Source organism: Triticum aestivum, chromosome 4B (assembly GCF_018294505.1).
Source record: "Triticum aestivum cultivar Chinese Spring chromosome 4B, IWGSC CS RefSeq v2.1, whole genome shotgun sequence".
Taxonomy (NCBI): Eukaryota; Viridiplantae; Streptophyta; class Magnoliopsida; order Poales; family Poaceae; genus Triticum; species Triticum aestivum.
In genome coordinates this window covers 653,317,054-653,336,099 of record NC_057804.1, presented here as the reverse complement: position 1 = coordinate 653,336,099, position 19,046 = coordinate 653,317,054, and the positions used below count along the sequence as shown (strand labels likewise).

At 47.6% G+C, this 19,046-nt stretch overlaps 3 protein-coding genes and 1 long non-coding RNA gene across 4 annotated transcripts; 3 read left to right on the top strand and 1 right to left on the bottom strand.

Annotated features, from left to right (window-relative positions):
* Window positions 1-781: 781 nt before the first annotated feature.
* Window positions 782-3,388, top strand: LOC123089649 (ervatamin-B-like). The gene is made up of 4 exons (XM_044511274.1): window positions 782-944; window positions 1,026-1,078; window positions 2,204-2,373; window positions 2,526-3,388. Exons 1-4 carry the CDS (start codon window positions 828-830, stop codon window positions 3,110-3,112), a joined length of 927 nt encoding a protein of 308 aa, XP_044367209.1. The 5' UTR covers window positions 782-827; the 3' UTR covers window positions 3,113-3,388.
* Window positions 3,389-5,296: 1,908 nt separating this feature from the next.
* LOC123089648 (uncharacterized) lies at window positions 5,297-6,673 on the top strand. Its single transcript, XM_044511273.1, has 2 exons — window positions 5,297-6,274; window positions 6,363-6,673. Exon 1 carries the CDS (start codon window positions 5,413-5,415, stop codon window positions 6,049-6,051), a length of 639 nt encoding a protein of 212 aa, XP_044367208.1. The 5' UTR covers window positions 5,297-5,412; the 3' UTR covers window positions 6,052-6,274; window positions 6,363-6,673.
* Window positions 6,674-8,598: 1,925 nt separating this feature from the next.
* LOC123089646 (uncharacterized) lies at window positions 8,599-9,360 on the top strand. Its single transcript, XM_044511272.1, has 2 exons — window positions 8,599-8,817; window positions 8,897-9,360. The coding sequence occupies exons 1-2, from the start codon at window positions 8,659-8,661 to the stop codon at window positions 9,116-9,118; spliced, it is 381 nt and encodes a 126-aa protein (XP_044367207.1). The 5' UTR covers window positions 8,599-8,658; the 3' UTR covers window positions 9,119-9,360.
* A 6,439-nt stretch (window positions 9,361-15,799) lies between these two features.
* Window positions 15,800-17,532, bottom strand: LOC123089645 (uncharacterized). The gene is made up of 3 exons (XR_006442342.1): window positions 17,519-17,532; window positions 16,278-16,332; window positions 15,800-16,150 (listed from the first exon to the last, which is right to left on the bottom strand). It is a non-coding gene; the product is annotated as an uncharacterized lncRNA (long non-coding RNA).
* Window positions 17,533-19,046: the final 1,514 nt, after the last annotated feature.

Below are 19,046 nucleotides of genomic sequence, written 5' to 3'. Positions count from 1 at the left end.
AAAAGATGTTGACCCAACTTTCCAAAAATGCTCATATAACTAAAAACAATCTCTTAAATAGTCGGTGAAAATTATTTGTATACATGTTTTTCTTTAGATACTCGGTGATCATTTTGTAAATATGTGATGAATTTTGTTAAATATATGGTGAAGATTTCTTTAATAGAGGATGAACATTTTTGATAAATGCTTATTAATGCAATTTTGAAAGTTTTTGTGCATATCAAAATTCCTTCATGCATTTTTTTTCTTTCAAAAACAACCGGGCATTAGAATGTTCATATAATTTAGAAAATGTCGACACACTTTCAAATAGAATATTCATGCGATTAAAAAATATTCATAATTTGCAAATATATTTCATGCACTATAAAAAAACCCGTAGTGAAAAGTAGGTGCGAAAATAAACAAGATCAGTAGTGTGAACAATGTGACGTCAGACTTGAAGCATCACAAATGTAATATTTTTATGACAATTTACGTTGGCACGAGGATGATAAATTCAGTTTGCAAGCACGGGAATTTCCCGTCAAGAAAATAAACTGAGGTGGATTTGGATTACTTGTATCAACTAAAATTTCCATTCTCGGCAAACATAAATTATCATAAAAAACGTTTGATTTACCATGGCCAAAAATCTGATGTCAGATTTGCAGTTGCGTCCAACAAGATAGCTGCCGGGCCACAGAGGGTCTTATTTGCGTTCCCCCACCTATTTGACGCGTTGAGCGTTAAATAGAGGGACTCCTATTCGGGCACGGCGGATCGTGTGTTTCTGCTCGATCGGCCCAATCCCCCTCCTCCTTCTCCCGTGCTCCTCGGCATGCATGTTTCGTCCGGCGTTTGGCTTTGGCACGGTGGGGAGGACACTGCTGCGCTGGTCCGCAGCGGCCAGCACGCCGTCGAGGTCGAGGCCGGCCGGACCTAGGCTGCCACACCTACACGTATGCCTCTCGCTTAACTCGCTACTCTGTTAGTGCGTGTGATGAGATAGGACTGAACTTCTTCTCGCGATCAAATTGCAGTCTAAGAGGAATCTTGGGGATACCGCTGGCCATCGTGTTGGCTTCTTTAGCAGGTAAAATCAGTCTATTTACATTGGGTCAGGTCATTCAGGTTAATATCTTATGGTTGACAAAGTACAGATGCATCATGTTTCTTCAGCAAGATACTACCAGAATACAGTACTTATATGAATTTCCTACAGCATACGACGCTGGTCAAGTTTGTAGCACGACAATGCGATTTTGGAAGCTGATGTAGATTTTTTTTTAAATATAATGCTTATGAACTCAATGTGCACCAACCTTTTGAAACCCATCAAAACCTGTGGAGGCGCGGAGGGCCCGGTGGTTGGTGGCTGCACAGGGGGCGTGGTGCTGAGTGCGTGTAGGCGATCTTGTCTCCTTGGTGCTGTGGGGGCTCGACTGCCATACTCTTGGATCCTGTAGGCATGGTCTACCACTGCCGGTTGGGTGGGAGCCACAATTCGGTCACTACTGGCAATGGTTGGGCCCCTTCCATGGGGCTCGGTGAGGTGGAGGGATGTAGAGCTCTGGGCAACTTTTTTTTTTACGGGGATTGGATATCACAATGATAGGACAATGGCCCCATCTTCCTTGGGAGCTGTCGTCCAAGGATTCCTCCTCTCCACTAGTATGTGGCTGGTCGATTCTTGGGTTGTCGTGGTGGCTATTGATGTGACAGGACCCTTTCCTAGGTTTCAGAGGGGAGTCGTGGGTGGTTTCTGGGCAAAAGCTATACTAGTTGACGGGTATCGATGCTAGCGGAGATGGCGCTTGTGGACGTCGTTTCCTTCTTGAAGACGTCTCCGCAGATCCCGCTCACTCCTCTAGGGTTAGCGGGAGAGTAGGTGGGAGGTCAAGTTGGTTGATAGCGATTTTATTATTTCCTTTTGCCTTTTCTATTTTGTGCTCATTGTCGGGATTTTTTGCTTGAATGTCCCTTAATCAATTATAATCACCTGTGTGATTTTGGGCCTAGTTTTTCTTATAAACCAGACCAACTCTATTCTTCTTTATGAAATCGTGGGAGCACCCTGCTTTGTTGACGAGGCTCCTTCAAAAAATTGTTGTTGGAATTTGTCCTCGACCGACATGCATAGTCATAAATCATGTTTCTCGAGGGCCTGCTTTGAAGTTGAAGGGTTGTGATTTCATAGCGTGTTCCATCATTTTTCCAGGGACCGCAGGGCGTATGTGATGGTAATACCTGCATGCTATGTTGGTCTTGGACTTTGGTATATGAAGAAGGTTGAAGAGCATGCAGCTGAGAAGTCCACCCGCCCGTCGAAGATTGACTGGGTGGAAGCTGGTGTTGTCTCCCGGGTTGTGAGGAAACAAAATGGCTGTGGTAAGTGTCTTGAGCTTATTCTCTGCTGCAACATGTGTTTTAAATTGTTCTATAGTAGTAGATCGTGGTTTATTTCTAGCTGCGTGCAGGTGCAGCTTAATTATGCATGGCATGATCCCTTTATACTACCTTAACTTGTACATTTGTTGCAGGCTGCTGTTGGGCGATGGCGGCTGTAGCCTCAGTGGAAGCAATACACATCCTAAAAACCTCGCAGTCAATCTCCCTCTCAGTTCAAGAACTCATTGACTGCGATTACAGCAACAGAGGCTGCTGGGGTGGTTTCTCTTTTAGTGCTCTCCGGTATATACAAAGAAATGGACTGTCGAGCGAATCCTCCTACCCATACATGGGTCTGAGAAGTATTTGCAAAAAGGACAAATTAGTAGCGGCAAGGATATCAGGCTTTCGGCTTGTCTACTGGACCGAGGATGCTCTGGAGAAAGCGGTAGCGAAGCAGCCCGTGATTGTCAGATTACAAGGCACAATTTATCTTGATAATTACAAAGGGGGCATCATGGAGTATGAAGCCTTGCCAACAAGAACTAACATGCATAATGTCTTGATTGTTGGTTATGGCACGGATCCCAACGGTGTTAAGTATTGGCGCTTCAAGAACTCATGGGGAGATGATTGGGGCGAGGGTGGGTTTGGGAGGATCCGCAGGCATGTTGCTGACAAGCGAGGTGTCTTGGGTATGTTTATGGAGCCAGGACTATATCCAGTGCTTAATATCTGACATATCTTGGTTGGACCATAGTTTGTGAAATTTATGCGTCCCTCCTCTGTCTATGATCTTAAATTTTGTTATACTCTGATATATGATTTTTCTTGTGATACCGTATATGTCAGACATGATTTTATATCTAATCCTTGATGAACTTCTTGCCTGTCAAGTTGAGTTGTACTCGTGAAGGACTTGCGTCGTCGGATGCCTGTGATATATCTGATCAATGTTGGTGTTTTGCTGGTGAAATTGATGCTTCATCCTTTCTCTTGTGACATTGAGGTGTGCCTGAACCCTGGCAAGAGGGAAGTTACCTTGCGGGGGCGTCGACGATGGTTCCTCTCGGGCGGGGGGCAGCGCAGGATCGATGGTAGATGGGGCGGGCGATTGGCTCGGCGAGTGGCAGCGGCGGGGCGACACGGGTGCACCTGGCCCACACGATAGCATGCGAATCAGAATCAATGATAACTTGGATAACAAATTACAGATCGAGAGAACGATTCATCCACAATTCCTGAATTTGTGTGGTCTGGCCACCGAGCTTTGTTGAAATCACATGATTTTGCTTGTGTTTGTCCCTGCTAATAATCGAGATACCCCAGACAACATGGCAAGCTCCATCAAGCTTTAGAAGTAGCTGATCATCATCATTGAGTGCATATAGTACCAAACCCTTAGATAACGTGCCAACAGTCGATATTAAGTCTTGGTGGTGCAAATACGATAATGCTTCATCGATCAATTAATTAGGTAACTCCGTTCATACCAGGCGAGTCATTGCCTCCGGTGCCGGTGGCTAGGTGAGAGGCCAAAGATGTGAGAAGGCAACGGTGGGACCATAATGAAGAAAAAAACTAACGATATTCTTATTTCTGCACATGTTGGTTGTGCGCATCTTGTTACGTAGAGGCCAGACATTTTCTAAGTGTGTTCCTATGAAACTATAAGTTTGATACGTCGATTGAGTGAAAATGCCTTTCCTGAAAAAACATGAAAATAGAAGTTTGTAGAAGAAGGCATTGCACCTTTTGGAAAAAGAAGACTAGAGGCCTCACAAAAAAGGTCGGGAAAAGAAAGCTACAATAGGACGTCTGAGACTCCACCGTTTGTTTCGTTCTTCTCAACAAAAAAAATTCTACATTTGTTTCGTGTTTAAAAAAAAACTATGTTTGATCTAAATCCTTCTCCTCTATATCCATTCACTAGTAGAAAACAGGGCTTCGGTTCCGGTATCAGAAAGCCATTAGTCCCGGTTCTGCAATCGGGACTAAAAGCCCCCACTTTTAGTCTCGATTGGGTTACGAACCGGGACTAAAGGTGCTCCACGTGGCTGCTTGGCAGCACTCGGGCAGGAGGACCTTTAGTCCCGGTACCAACCGGGACTAAAAGGGACATCACTGCTCGACGTGGTGATGTCTGGCTTTTATTTCTTAGCTTAATCAGGCCCTGGAATATGTTGTATTTTTGTTGTTATTATTCGTTTTATTTGTTTCTTATCATTTTTCTGGAGCAGATCACTTTCTGTAGCTTTTCCGAAAATTTTGGATATTTTTCAGAAAAAAATTCAGACCGTTTTTAGTTTTGAAATTCAAAATTTGTTTGAAACAACTCTGGCGAAAAAATCCCAAAATTTCCAGAATTATTCGACAATCGGATATTTCTGTCCCTACCCAAAAAAATACGGAGTCGGTAAAAAAAACATGGTCATATATGAACACGTACGCGAACCAACCTGTGGTTGGATGGTTAGAGGGACTATGGTATCCCCAGCCCACCAAGGTTCAAATCCTGGTGCTCGCATTTTTTCCTGGATTTATTTTAGGATTTCCGGCAATGCGCTTTCAGTGGGAGGAGACGTTCCCGTCGACGACGAGGTGCCTACGATGACTTCGTAAATTTCAAGATGATATGCCGTGGGAGGAGACGTTCCCGTCGACGACGAGGTGCCTACGATAACTTCGTAAATTTCAAGATGATATGCCGGCTTAGTCTTTAGGAGGTGCTTATACAGGTAGGATGTGCATGTGTGCGTTCATATGGATGAGTGTATGCGCGTGTATATGAGTGCTTGCGTTTGTACTGTGTTAAAAAAATGGACACGTACGTATCAGCCGGCGGCGGCGGGGTCAGGGACGAGGTGGAGCCCTGTTGTGTTTAATCGCGTGAATTCGTGACTCATCAGCCGATGGATGGAAATCGACTCAAACTCTAGTCTAGGGCTCGGTCTCGTGTCGTCCCCAAACCCAAGCCTATCTCTCCCTCTCTGTTGCACCGCATGCAATTGCATCGCACTGGGGGTTCCCCCGCGAGACATGGACGAGATCAGAGCAGCCGATCGCATCAGCCTTCTCCCGGACGATCTGCTCCACCTGGTCCTCCAGCGCCTCCGCTGTGCACACGCCGCCGCGCGCACCAGCATCCTCTCCCGCCGGTGGCGCCAAGTCTACTCCGGCCTCCCCGAGATCGACGTCACCCTCCACGATGTCCCGCTCCGCTCGCTCGAGGCCACGCTCCGCCACGCCGCCGGGCCCAGGGTGCGCCTCCTCGACAGCCGCGTCCCTGTCAGGCCGCGGTTCGTCGCCGCCTCCATGGTCTCCTCGGTGCTCCGCGCCGCCGCGGTGCTCGCGCCGGCGGAGATCCGCTTCACCCTCGCGCAGTATGTGGACTGGACGCCCGGCCCTTCCGTGGTAGAGCTGCCCCGCTTCCTCCGCGCCACCTCGATCAAACTGCATGGGCTGTTGCTGGACCTCCGCTTAGCCGACTCCACAGGGTTCCCTTTGCTGGAGAGACTGGCCGTCTCCGGCTGCAACCTTGATCCCCTCCTGCCCGCACCTGCACGTGCTCACCGTGGACGACTTCACCGTCCAATCGACATCGATGCAGAAGCTCCTCGTGAAGCGCATGAAGGCATGGAGAGACCGGGGGCGCCGTTTAGACGCAGGCATGCTTAAGCAGTTGACGACACGGTCCCTGGATGACGGCGGCGAGGTTAGCAGCACCATCTTGGCGCCAATGGTGGAGAGGGTCTTGTGCAGGTGCTCGTATCCAAAGGTGGATCATGGTCTTGGTCTTTGGGGCCTCTTAGACGTAAGCTTAGAGTCGCCGTCCCCGGAGAGACACGGAGAGGAGGTGCTGGCTCGCGTCGAGGTCTTGTCGCTACACATCTGTGCCCAGGTATGCCCTCTGTCCTGCTCATTCTACCACATCCATCGAACTAAATTGAACAACATATTCACCATGTCTTGCTGAACCGATTTTGCAGGGTTCATTTAGTTTTTGAGAAACAGGTTTCCGCTTTGCAGCAGAGATAGATAAACATTTGGTCACCCACTTCTCTACTTTGAACCTACATCTCACAACAAGAGGGCATGTGTTTGGAGCATTCGTTATTTTCTGTGGTATTATGCAGGATGAAGATTTCTGAAATGAGGAAAAAGGGTATTTTTGGCATTGGGTTCATTGACCCAAATACCGTTAACGAAGAAACATGGGACATGAATGATATCCAAAAACAAGGGGTAGAGGATGAATTGCTAGCATTCTTAAAGCACCTAAACGTAAATGACGATATACTACTTCCTTACAACTTCGAGTGAGTCACACTGTCTTATACTGCAGATTCTGTTTTGCTTACTATATATATATATAACTAACTAGATGTTAATAAGTGTATATACGTAGTTGATGAGTGTTCATTATGCACATGCCCGCTTAATTTATACATGCAAACGTGTGCGAATGCAGCTTTTATTAGGTCTTGTTAAACATTCACCTGGATCAGAGCAGAGTTGAATTATTTGACTCTCTAGTTAAAGATCCTAAGGACTACACAAACTTGATGACAATGGTCAACAGGTAATTTCAATCATTATTGAACTATGTAGGCCTCTTTAATTAGTTCGTCATTTCCTGATTTCAACTAATTAATAACTCCTTTATTCATTGGCCGGCGGGCAGGGTTTGGGCCAGGTTCATCAACGAGGTCAAAGGCCAATGGAAACCAAAGCTTCATTGGCATCGAGTCAAGGTAATTAATTAATTAGTACTAGCTAGCTAGCTATCATCTCTTTAATTCTAGTTTCAATACCATTTATTATCATGCTTGATTAATTATTATCTGATTGAATTCTACTCTCGTAAAGTGGATGAGCCAGGCGTCGGGGAACAACTTATGTGCGTTCTACGTTTGCGAGAACATTCGCATTATGACGATCGAAAGAAACCCAAGTGCTAGACAACTATGGGTACGTTTGGCAGAACACTATTCACAATTTTTACATCATTATCGATATTTAATCACACAACTAATACATGCATATTGTTCTTCTTCTTAATAGTTCGATGCGCTGCGGGATAAGCTCCTAGAACCGGAGCGCGTAATGGCACTTCAAGAGGAAATAGCGGGATTTTTACTCGACCAAATCATAAATCCCGAAGGAGAATTCCATTACAAGCTAGAGCAGTAAAGCCTCCATGTCGGAGAAATTGTATATACGAAATTGTGTATGTGTGAATATTAATGGTGTGGTGCGAGACATTAGATGATATATATATATATATATATATATATATATATATATATATATATATATATATATATATATATATGATATGTTCTACAAGAAATTATATTTATATACATGCATAACGTGTACAATATGTAGTATCGTAAAATACCAGCAAATGAAAAAGAATTAAATGGAAAACACAAAATTAAAGGAAAAAGAAATCATAAACCCAAAACCCCTAAACATAATAGTACCGGTTGGTACTACCAACCGGTACTAAAGGTCCTCCACCCCACGCGGCTGCCTCGTGCCACGTGGTAACCCTTTAGCAGCGGTCATGAACCGCTACTAAAGGGGGGGGGGGGCCTTTAGTGCCCACCCTTTAGCACCGGTTCTATAAACGGTACTAAAGGCCCTTACGAACCGGTGCTATAGCCCTATTTTGTATTAGTGATTCTGTTGCTCTAATTTTCCCCACAAGTCTTACTTTCAAATTCAAGTTTATTTCTCATACAAAATCATTCCTTTCTATTTTCAAGACTTGGGTAGCCAATAAACTCATGCACAAGAGAGACACTTTTGAATAGCTCTATATAAACTTTGCTTCTGACGATTGCTCTACAGAACAATTACCTTCAGATGTAATACTTCCCCTTGAGATGTAGTAATTCACCGAGAAACGCATCGCTGCACGCAGCGACAGATGCACGCAGCGCATTGACGGTGCGGACCGCGTCGCGATCCGTGGCAGACTAGCTTGCTTCTTCGAGTATATTGAAAAGCGGTACAGCGCTATGAACCGTATTGAAGTATTCGGATGTACTAAGCTATCAGACAAGCCTGACACGCCGCTGCGCACGTCACTGTACTCTGCAGGCGATAGGACGGAATACTACCGTTGCAAAGTGCACTGTATAACGTAAACTCTTTTTCTAGATGGATGTATTTAAAGGCTATGAAAGCGTGCGGCAGCAACCATCACATGCAACGGCCTCATTCAAACACGCACAAACAACTCTCGCTGTACCCCCATCCCGCCGCTGTGCCAAGATGTCGCAGAGTTCTTCGTCGGCTAGTCGGAGCCGGCCACCTCCTCCCCCGCTGCCATTGATCATGTGCCCAAGCTGCCCAGGGACGAGGACCAGGTGGTATGTGTCCGGGACAGATCGCAACCCGGGCATCCGGTTCTACAAGTGCCCAAACCAGGCAGTAAGTATCACGGACTTCCGATCAAACAGAAGCTTTTTGATCCTCGTTTTGTTGACCTTCAAGTTCTGAATCATGGCAGTACGGAGGCCCTTGCCGTTTTTGGCTGTGGGAGGACCAATACGCGTACTACATCATCGGTGTTGGCATCAACCTTCTCATCGAGGCCGCCGGTGGTGGAAGCAACGTCATGTTTGAAATGGGTCGCGCCATCGACGAAATACGCACCGCAGCTAGGAACACCATGACGATATGCATGCTAATGCTTTTCGTCCTGCTTGCCAAGGCGGCCGGCTGGCAGTAAAAACCCGTGTGGCGTACCACCAGCAACGAAGCCGGAACAACTGCTTGCCAACGAAGCCGTGACAGTATTGTTTATTATTTGTAGCACGTATGTATCCAGAGTGCAGTGCTATGTACGGACCGTCCCTACGTACGTCAAAAAAGGTACCGTGGCGAGCCCACCAGGTGCGACTTATGGCGCTGTATTCGGATGTATCGAGCTATGTATTCACGCTTTATTGGCTTTGACGCTTTCTTCGCACAGATCACCTCGCGCAGCATGACCGTCGATGCGCTGCGTGCATCTGCCGCTGCGTCCAGGACGGCCGCTCTCTTAATTCACCTTACTATTCCTTTTGATGTTAGATGTGTAACTGTTGTACCGTCAAGAAAGATATTGATTAGTTGCTGGTAATTTTTTCACGGTTTAGCTTTCCAGTTAAATGTGGTCTTGGGCACTGAATTTGAAAGGATTTTTCGCCAATTTGTGATTTCACCTACACTTGTGTGATTAAAAAGCAGACAAGATGTATAGATGAAGCTGGATAGCTCGTATACTTGCAATTTCAGGACGTGCATATGTCAATACGTGGATAAGTAAGAGCTGGTTAGCTAGTACGTACTACATAGATAAAAGCAAGCAACTAGAATCACCTTTGCCTGTTGAGATGCATCGAGCTCACGGCATCTCGCCATCAGCCACGGCCGCGCCCGCCGACTGGGTGCACGCGCTGTGGTTCCACCTTCTACGAGGGAGCGGGTCGGCCACAGCCTTGGACGCGCCGGAGGCAGGCGGAGCTAGGCGCGACGGCCCCCCTCTTCCCACCGGCCAAGGATACAGCCAGGGCCGGCCCTGAGGGGAAGGGGTCCAAAACCAGGGGGCTCCAATTATATATGGACGCCGATAACTGCCACACGTGTGGCAGTTAAAGGGGTCAGACCGCACGTCCTGTGTGGTAAACAGCCCACACGCCTACGTGTGGGCAGAACAACTAATGCCCACACGCTTCCTTTTCCCCCTCGCGGTCCCTCTCAAATGCGTGCGTGTGGGCGAAATAGATAACGCCCACACGCGTCGTACGTCAGGTCTCGTACGTCGTGGTCCCGCACGCCCCGCGTGTTAGTCACCGCGCGCCCGCAGTTGCCATGGTTTCGGGCACTCGTCCATGTGCGTTCAACTGCAGTTGCCATGTCGCTGAACTACGGTTGCCATGTCGGACAACTACAGTTGCCATGTTTGCTCAACTGCAGTTGCCATCTCAGGTAAAAAAAGTTCCAGATTGCCATTTTTTGGACAACTGCAGCTGTTGCCATGTATGGTCTGGTTTACTAGAGTTGCCATGATTCACGCGCCCGCAGTTGCCATGGTTTCGGGCACTCGTCCATGTGCGTTCAACTGCAGTTGCCATGTCGCTGAACTACGGTTGCCATGCGGACAACTACAGTTGCCATGTTTGCTCAACTGCAGTTGCCATCTCAGGTAAAAAAAGTTCCAGATTGCCATTTTTTGGACAACTGCAGCTGTTGCCATGTATGGTCTGGTTTACTAGAGTTGCCATGGTTCGGGCACTCGTCCATGTGCGTTCAACTGCAGCTGCCATGTCGCTGAACTACGGTTGCCATGTCGGACAACTACAGTTGCCATGTTTGCTAAACTGCAGTTGCCATCTCAAGGTCAAAAAGTTCCAGATTAGTCATTTTTTGGACAACTGCAGCTGTTGCCATGTATGGTCTGATTTACTAGAGTTGCCATGATTTAAAAACTTTAGGGGTTGCCACCTACAAACACTAGGCAGTTGTCATGTATGGTCTGATTTATTACAGTTGCCATGATTTGAAATTTTAAGAGTTGCCACCTACTAACACTGACAGTTGCCGTATAGCACTACAAAAAAGACATGGCAAAATAATATGTTCGGGTAAAGAAAGAGTTGCCATCATGTACCCTGCAAACACACATGGCAACTGACATGTTCGTTTAAAAGGGAGAGTTGCCATCTGCTTACAAGCACATTAGTAAACACACATGGCAACTGACATGTTCGTTTAAAAGGGAGAGTTGCCATCTGCTTACAAGCACATTAGTGTAGTTGCCATGTACCCTGCAAAACACATGGCAACTGACAGCCTTGTGTGTGGGAAGAGAGGGCGGCCGTGTGGGCGAACTGATAAATGCCCACACACCAACCTCTGTGTGTAGCGTGTGGACGAATTGCTAAGCACCCACACACGGACCACTCCGTGTGATGAAAGCGGGCGTGTGGGCGACTTGATGATTGCCCACACACCTCGCTAGTCCTACGTGGCAGTCCGGAACCCATCATCGCGTCAAGATTCGTGCGAACTGCAGTTAACGGCGATGAGAGCGTGTGGGCGAGTTGACGCCGTGCCACACGTGTGGCAATTAGTGTTTTCGTTATATATATGTGGCCTGCCTCGCCGTGTGTGATTTGCTGCGTGTGAGCTGGTAAAAAAAAAAGGACGACGCTACCTAGCGCCCGCGCGCGATGCGGTATGATCTCGCGGCCGTCTATTTTTGGAAGTTGCCCCACGTGCGTTCCCCCATGTGTCAGAAAAGGAAATCTCACCCCTTGCCTAGCCACGTCCCGCAAAAAAAAGAATGCTCAGGTCTCTCCCCACCACGCCAGAAACCCTGCCCCCAGCACAGATCCATAGCAGTCTTCTTTTTTCTTCTCTTGACCCGCTATTTCTCCCAGCCGCCGGCGGCTGCACGCCATGGCCTAGCAGGGGGGAAAAGATCTTTGCAGACAGAAAACACAAAAAAGGGGCGATTCAAGCCAAATCCTGAAGAAGCCCACAGATTTTGCCCTGCAACTCTTTGTTGCTGATCAGGCAATATTGTGGACCAAACGTTGGCAAGAAAATTTCGAGAAACTGGGCAATTTCCTCGCAGAAAAAACACCAAGGTAGAAGTACTCTGCACTACTATTATCCCTACTAATCCTTGGGCAAAAACAAAACAGAAAAACTTGATTCCTGTTTAGTTCTTGAACTACTGGGACTACCCTTCTGACCTCTGTACCTTCCCGTGTGATACTGCTAGTCTCCACCTGTAGTTGCCTCCCCTTCCCCATGTTGAATCTGGATGCTTGAGAAGAAATGCATGCTCTTGAATTATCTTGCCTATTGTCTTGCACCTTGCCTCTGCACACAAAAAAGGAGAGGAAAAACTGGTTGTGATAAAGCTTGCATACATCCCAGATTAAAAAAAGGGCAGATGAAAATGAGAAGAGACTAGTTGCTTACAAAACAAAACCAGAAAAAAAAAAGTCTGAGCTAGTACTACAAGTAGCAATAATGTAAATTTCTTGCCTGCCATTTTTCTGTCAACTAGTAGTAAACATGATATGCCAAGCTGGCTAGTAGTAAAAAGAGCAAAACAAATAGATGTTTTCATTGTTTTATTTACATTTTGTCGCTTACACAGAATTTTCTTCTCTCTTTTAAAAATGTGCATATGGCTGAGCTTGATCTCAATAAATTCCCTGATGATTTCGATGATTGTGAGAAGACTTGAATGCTTTTTATTTTGAGAAGAGACCATGTTATTTGTTACTAAAGTAGACCATGTTAGTATGCGAAAGAAGAAAAATGAAAAATCCAAGAAAACAGGCATGATACATACTCCAGGACATGGGTGCCGTCCCAGTTTTCAGTATTGTACATCGCTGCAGTCATACCTGAAAAAACAAAAAAACATGCATTTAGCTTCTGCATCAGTGTACAACCATGTTAATTGTTGCTCACTGATAAAAAAAACTACTATAAAAATGAAAAAACTGAAACGAAAAATTGAAAAACTTAATATTGCCCCAAAAAGTGGTGATTTAGGTTGCTAGGACGATGGGTTAGGCGACCTAGCACCGGGGAGGGGGGGGGGGCAAGTTCATCTCGGCCAGCTTAGGCGATTTTTCAAAGGGTGTGTGTGTAGGCGAGTAGGTCGGCGAGGTAGGCGACCTAACACCTGAGTGATGGGCGAGTTCGTTTCGGCCGGCTTAGGCGATTTTTCAAGGGGTGTGGGTGGGTGTGTAGGCGAGTAGGTCAGCGGGTTAAGCGATATGCACCAGGGGTGGGCGAGTTCGTTTCGGTCGGCTTAGGCGATTTCTCAAGGGGTGTGGGTGTGTGTGTGTGTGTGTGTGTGTAGGCGAGTAGGTCAGCTAGTTAGGCGACCTAGCACCCGGTGGTGGGCGAGTTCGTTTCAGCCGGCTTAGAAGATTTTTCAAGGGGTGTGGGTGGGTGTGTAGGCGAGTAGGTCGGCGGGTTAGGCGACCTAGCACCCGGGTGGTGGGCGAGTTCGTTTCCGCCGGCTTAAGCAATTTCTAAGTGGGTGTGTGTGTGTAGGCAAGTAGATCGGCGGGTTAGGCGACCTAGCACCAGGGAGGTGAGCGGGTTCGTTTTGGCCAGCTTAAGTGATCTTTTAAAGGGGGTGGGTGGGTGTATAGGAGAGTAGGTCGATGGGTTAGGCGACCAAGCACCGAGGTGGTGAGCAGGTTCATTTCAACCGGCTTAGGTGATTTTTCAAGGGGCGTGGGTCCGTGTGTAGGCGAGTAGGTCGACGCGTTAGGTGGCCTAGCACACGGTGGTGGGCGAGTTCGTTTCGGCCGGCTTAGCCGATTTTTCACGGGGGTGGGTGTGGGTGTAGGTGAGTAGGTCGGCAGGTTAGACCACCTAGCACCGGATGGTGGGCGAGTTTGTTTTGGTCGACTTAGGCGATTTTTCAAGGGGGTGGATGTGTGTGTAGGCGAGTAGGTTGCCGGGTTAGGCGACCTAGCATCAGGGGGCGGGAGAGTTCGTTTCGGCTGGCTTAGGCGATTTATTAAGGGGTGTGGGTGTGTGTAGGCGAGTAGGTCGGCGAGTTAGGCGACCTAGCACCCGGTAGTGGGCGAGTTCGTTTCGGCCGGCTTAGGCGATTTTTCAAGGGGTGTGGGTGGGTGTGTAGGCGAGTAGGTCGGCGGGTTAGTCGACCTCGCACCGGGGGGGGGGGGGGGTGGGCGAGTTCGTTTCACCGGCTTAGGCGATTTCTCAAGGGGTGTGGGGGTGTGTGTGTGTAGGCGAGTAGGTCGGCGAGTTAGGCGACCTAGCACCCGATGGTGGGCGAGTTCGTTTCAGACGGCTTAGGCGATTTTTCAAGGGGTCTGGGTGGGTGTGTAGGCGAGTAGGTCGGCGGGTTAGTCGACCTCGCACCGGGGGGGGGGGGGGTGGGCGAGTTCGTTTCACCGGCTTAGGCGATTTCTCAAGGGGTGTGGGGGTGTGTGTGTAGGCGAGTAGGTCGGCGAGTTAGGCGACCTAGCACCCGATGGTGGGCGAGTTCGTTTCAGACGGCTTAGGCGATTTTTCAAGGGGTCTGGGTGGGTGTGTAGGCGAGTAGGTCGGCGGGTTAGGCGACCTAGCACCGGGGGATGGTCGAGTTCGTTTCGGCCGGCTTAGCCGATTTCTCAAGGGGTGTGGGTGGGTGTGTAGGCGAGTAGGTCGACGGGTTAGTCGACCTAGCACCCGGTGGTCGGCGAGTTCGTTTCAGCCGACTTAGGTGATTTTTCAAGGGGAGGTGTGAGTGTAAGCGAGTAGGTTGGCAGGTTAGGCGACGTAGCATCTGATGGTGGGTGTGTTCGTCTCGGACGGCTTAGGCGATTTTTCAAGGGGTGTGGGTGTGTGCAGGCGAGTAGCTCGGCGGGTTAGGCGACCTAGAACCCAATGGTGGACGGGTTCATTTCGGGCGGCTTAGGCGATTTTTCAAGGGGTGTGGGTGTGTGTGTTGGCGAGTAGGTCGGCGGCTTAGGTGACCTAGCACCAGGGGATGGGCGAGTTCGTTTCGGCCAAATTAGGCGATTTCTCGAGGGGTATGGGTGGGTGTGGGTAGGCGAGTAGGTCGGCGGGTTAGGCAACCTAGCACCGGGGATGGGCGAGCTCGTTTCGGCCAGCTTAGACGATTTCTCAAGGGGTGTGGGTGTGTGTCTGTAGGTGAGTAGGTCGGAGGGTTATGCAACCCGCCGACCTAGCACGCCCCGATAGGCGAGTTGGTTTGCATGGAACCGGCGACTTTGGGGGGTCGTGTTTCCCTAGGCAACTTGGGCACCGGTGTGATGCGAGCTAGAACGCCCCGGTGGGCGATTTGTTTGTGTGGAACCGACGACTTTGGGGGTCGTGTCGTGTTTCTTAGGTGACTTGATCGCCGGTTTAGGCGAGCTAGGACGCTCGGATGGGCGAGTTGGTTTGCGTGGAACCAACGACTTTTGGGGTCGTGCCGTGTTCCCCTAGGCGACTTGATCAACGGTTTAGGCGAGCTAGCACGCCCCGATGGGCGAGTTGTTTGGCTTCAAAACTGCTGATTTTTGGGGTTGTGTGGTTTTTCTTAGGCGATTTGATTGCTGCGTGGGTTGGCCTAGCACGCCTCCCGATGGGCGAGTTTTGGGTGTTGTTTGTCCTTTTTAGGTGGCTTGAAAAAACACGGATGAGGTGACCTATTACATATGGATGCAGACTTTCTATCTGGATGGACAAATGCAACTAAGTGTGCTATGATTAGGCGATTCTTTGGGTGTTAAAGACTGATTTTTGTTGTTGTTGATACTACTAGTTGTGTGTGTATGTGCCAAAAGAATATGAGACCGGAAAAATGATCATGATCCCTTACCCACGGAGAATAAAAATAAACACATAGGGGTGTGGGCGAAGACTCGCCTGTTGTCCTGCTTTGGGCATCGAATTTCTTGAAGTTCCCAGTCATTAATCTGCACGCTTGATTTCTCATAGTGCCTCTCCCAGTTTGCTTTAATCCCTCCATAATTTTGTTGGCAGTAGCGAGAAATGCCTTGTCTTTCAGCGTCCTTACCGAGTCTAACACCTCGAACCGTTTGTCCCTGATGTTTAGTACAAGTGTACAACAGCCAGTAGTGCCCCCGACTCCTTTGGATTCACCAGTCTTGCGGGGGATGCTCTATTCCTTCCTTACCGAACCTGCTTCCTTCTAGGGCGTCTACGACCTTTGTAAGACCCCAGTGTTGTTCCCAGTTGTGACGCCTATTCTTACTGCTCCCTATACAGAAAAACTGAATGAATTACCTACATGTGGGTGCTATTGACTGATTCTCTGCCTAAAAACATGTGAAAGGAGCTGCGAAAAGCCAAAAAGTAGACCAAAAAGGGGAAAATGTGGTCTCTACCTCGCAATCGTATTGATATGGGGAGTCCTCCATCTTAAACCGCTATAAAACTTGCCTGCAAAAAAGAGAAGAGGAAAAAAGGTCACTGATAAAGTCCGTCACCCATGAGCTCATTACCTGACCATCCTGAACAAACCCTGAATAACAAAGGACGATCCATCGATTCAATGCTTAACAATGCGATGCACGATGGATCGATGTCCATGGAGAGGTTGTTGTTTCGGAGGAAAGTAAACAAGGCACCACATGTATGATGTTTCTGTTTCGTGGATGCCATGCATGCATGTGCCAGTGGTCACACAGGAAAATAAAATCTCTAGATCGTTGGATTGATCCAACTCATCCCAGCTCTCTGGCTACCTGTTTTGAATACTAGTACGTACTGGGCTTCTGCCTCATATATATTGACAGCACAGTATATTGACTGCTTAACACATTAGGCATATTATATTGCCTTGCAGATCCCCCCATATTATGCTCTGTATGAAGAAAATGGATAGACATAAAATTGCCTCTGCAGATATAAATTACCTACAAAACTTTTAAAATGGAAAAACATACAGTATTGCCTATAATTATAAGGTAAATATAAAATGAAATGTCCTACAAAAAACAAAATTTGCCTACACAACAAAATGCCTGCATAAATTGTTGCCTACTTAATTGCCTACATAATCACGCAAAAGGGAACACAGGCGCGCATGCAATGGTTACCTACCAAAAAACTCCTCTGAAAAATGCCTGTCCCATGTGAATTTTGCATGTATATGTGGTGTTTGTCTGACTTAGTTGCCTACACAACCTGTACTTGTGATAATGTACCCCCAGTAGTGTGTACTTCCTGTCTGGACAAAATATGTGGACAAAAATGTAGAAAAACTTGCCTACTCCCGGTTGACAAACTGAGTAAATCACTGATACATGAGGGGATCTCCCTGCTCTCCCCCAAATTAAGCAAGGACACTGATGCGTACTCTCTCATCTACAAAAATGCAACCTACAATCGACGGGAGGGGATCTCCCTGCTCTCTGTTTGGTGCTGCGTTCTTCAGAAATCGAGAGAAATTGAGGCGCGCGGGGTAGAGATGGATCTCTCGCATGAAATTCTCTCCCTACAAGGACCACCCCCGCCATTTACCCCATCCACTAACCCGCGATGACGCCGCCGCGTCGGCGAAATCACCCCTGCCCCGCCGCAAGTGAGAGAAAAAAGCAAAAAAGGTTTGGCGTGTGTGGCTTACCTTCTCTTCCTTCTACCGAAAAAGGCTTTCGCCCCGCTTTATAGATAAAGCCGACCGCCAAAGGACATACAACCACACCAAGTCCACACACACACACCCAAGTACCACAACAAAGTCATAAGGTTCTGCTGAGGGCACAGCTCAACAAGCCCAAAGAAAGAGAGACGTCCTCGTCGCCTCCTCCGTGGTCCTTCGAGCCTCCGGTGGTCCGTTCTCCCCACCAACCACCCCCTTATCCCTTCCCTTCTCCGGCCGCACGAGCGCCTCGACCTCCAAATCTAGTGATGCTCGCCTCCGCGGTGGGTGGGGGCGGGTCGGTGTCGTTGATCTCGTCGCCTCTAGCGCTCCCGACGCCCTGATTTTGTCGCGCTCGTCGATTCTCGCCGGTAGCGGTTGCCAACGACCTAGGGATTTCTCTCCCTCTGCTCGAGTGGGAAGGTGAGGAGAGAAGAGGGGAATGGAGAAGGCCGGGCTGAGTGGGCGCGTTTCCTAAAATTTCAAAGAAGGTAGATAATATCTTTGTGATTTTGCCATAGTTTGTGCCCTAGCGATTTAAACATTTATTGCTTTGTGTTAGTTTTTAACTATACTGATTATCTCTTCAAATTTAGTACTACCATGTTGCCTATAAACTATGCCTCCGGCGCTGAGATTTTTTTTGTTAGATAACCTTTTTATGGAAATTGTTAGAGGCGTTGATAGAATCATATATAAATCCTTTGATAAAAAGATGAGCGGAATATGAGCGCTTCCAGAAATACAGACTCGTTGCCGATGTTTATTATGGAGCAACAAATTAATGTGTTAATCCAGAAGATGGTGGGCCTGTAGAAGACTCGAGGTGTTAGAAGAAACTTTTTAAGTAATACTCCCTCCGTCCGGAAATACTTGTCGAAGGAATGGATGTATCTAGACGTATTTTAGTTTTAGATACATCCATTTTTATGCATTTTTGTGACAAGTATTTTCGGACGGAGGGAGTATATACTATAAATTACTTGGTGTAAACAAAATGTTTTATACTCACAAAAATATTTTTTTTTGAAAGAAAGGGGTTTCCCCCCTGCCCCAATTTTATAACTGAAGCAGACCAAGTCACAATCCAGTTTTCCAATATGTCATACAAAACATGCAAAAACACCCAGCAGGGGAAAGCCTAGCTATTACACGCCATGTCCAGGCAAGGATCGGTCATTATAGAACAGGCGCCAAGGTGGGGAACTAAGCTTCCTTGCACTGCATCATCTCCAGGCTATTCGTAGCAATTCTCCATGCCGCTTGTCCAAGAGTAGAATGCATCGCTTCAGAAGGGCTGCTTGAACATCGTTGCAGAGAACCACCCATTGTCGAAGAAAACAGCTTAGTTTTGCAAGAACGCAGTTCATATTTTTCCACTTGCGACCCTGAAAACAGAATTCATTTCTCAGTCTCCACAAGCTCCACAAGGAAGCAGCAATAATCATGTTCACAACAGCATATCTTTTGTTCATATGCCAGAAGGCTAAAATATCATCAAAACTACAAATTT

Excerpts from the sequence above, each read along its gene's own strand:
- LOC123089649 (XM_044511274.1), top strand. The coding sequence starts at position 828 with ATGTTTCGTCCGGCGTTTGGCTTTGGCACGGTGGGGAGGACACTGCTG. Across the intron at positions 945-1,025 it reads CTAGGCTGCCACACCTACAC|TCTAAGAGGAATCTTGGGGA; the intron begins GTATGCCTCTCG and ends ATCAAATTGCAG. Across the intron at positions 2,374-2,525 it reads GAGGAAACAAAATGGCTGTG|GCTGCTGTTGGGCGATGGCG; the intron begins GTAAGTGTCTTG and ends CATTTGTTGCAG.
- LOC123089648 (XM_044511273.1), top strand. The coding sequence starts at position 5,413 with ATGGACGAGATCAGAGCAGCCGATCGCATCAGCCTTCTCCCGGACGAT.
- LOC123089646 (XM_044511272.1), top strand. The coding sequence starts at position 8,659 with ATGTCGCAGAGTTCTTCGTCGGCTAGTCGGAGCCGGCCACCTCCTCCC. Across the intron at positions 8,818-8,896 it reads ACAAGTGCCCAAACCAGGCA|TACGGAGGCCCTTGCCGTTT; the intron begins GTAAGTATCACG and ends GAATCATGGCAG.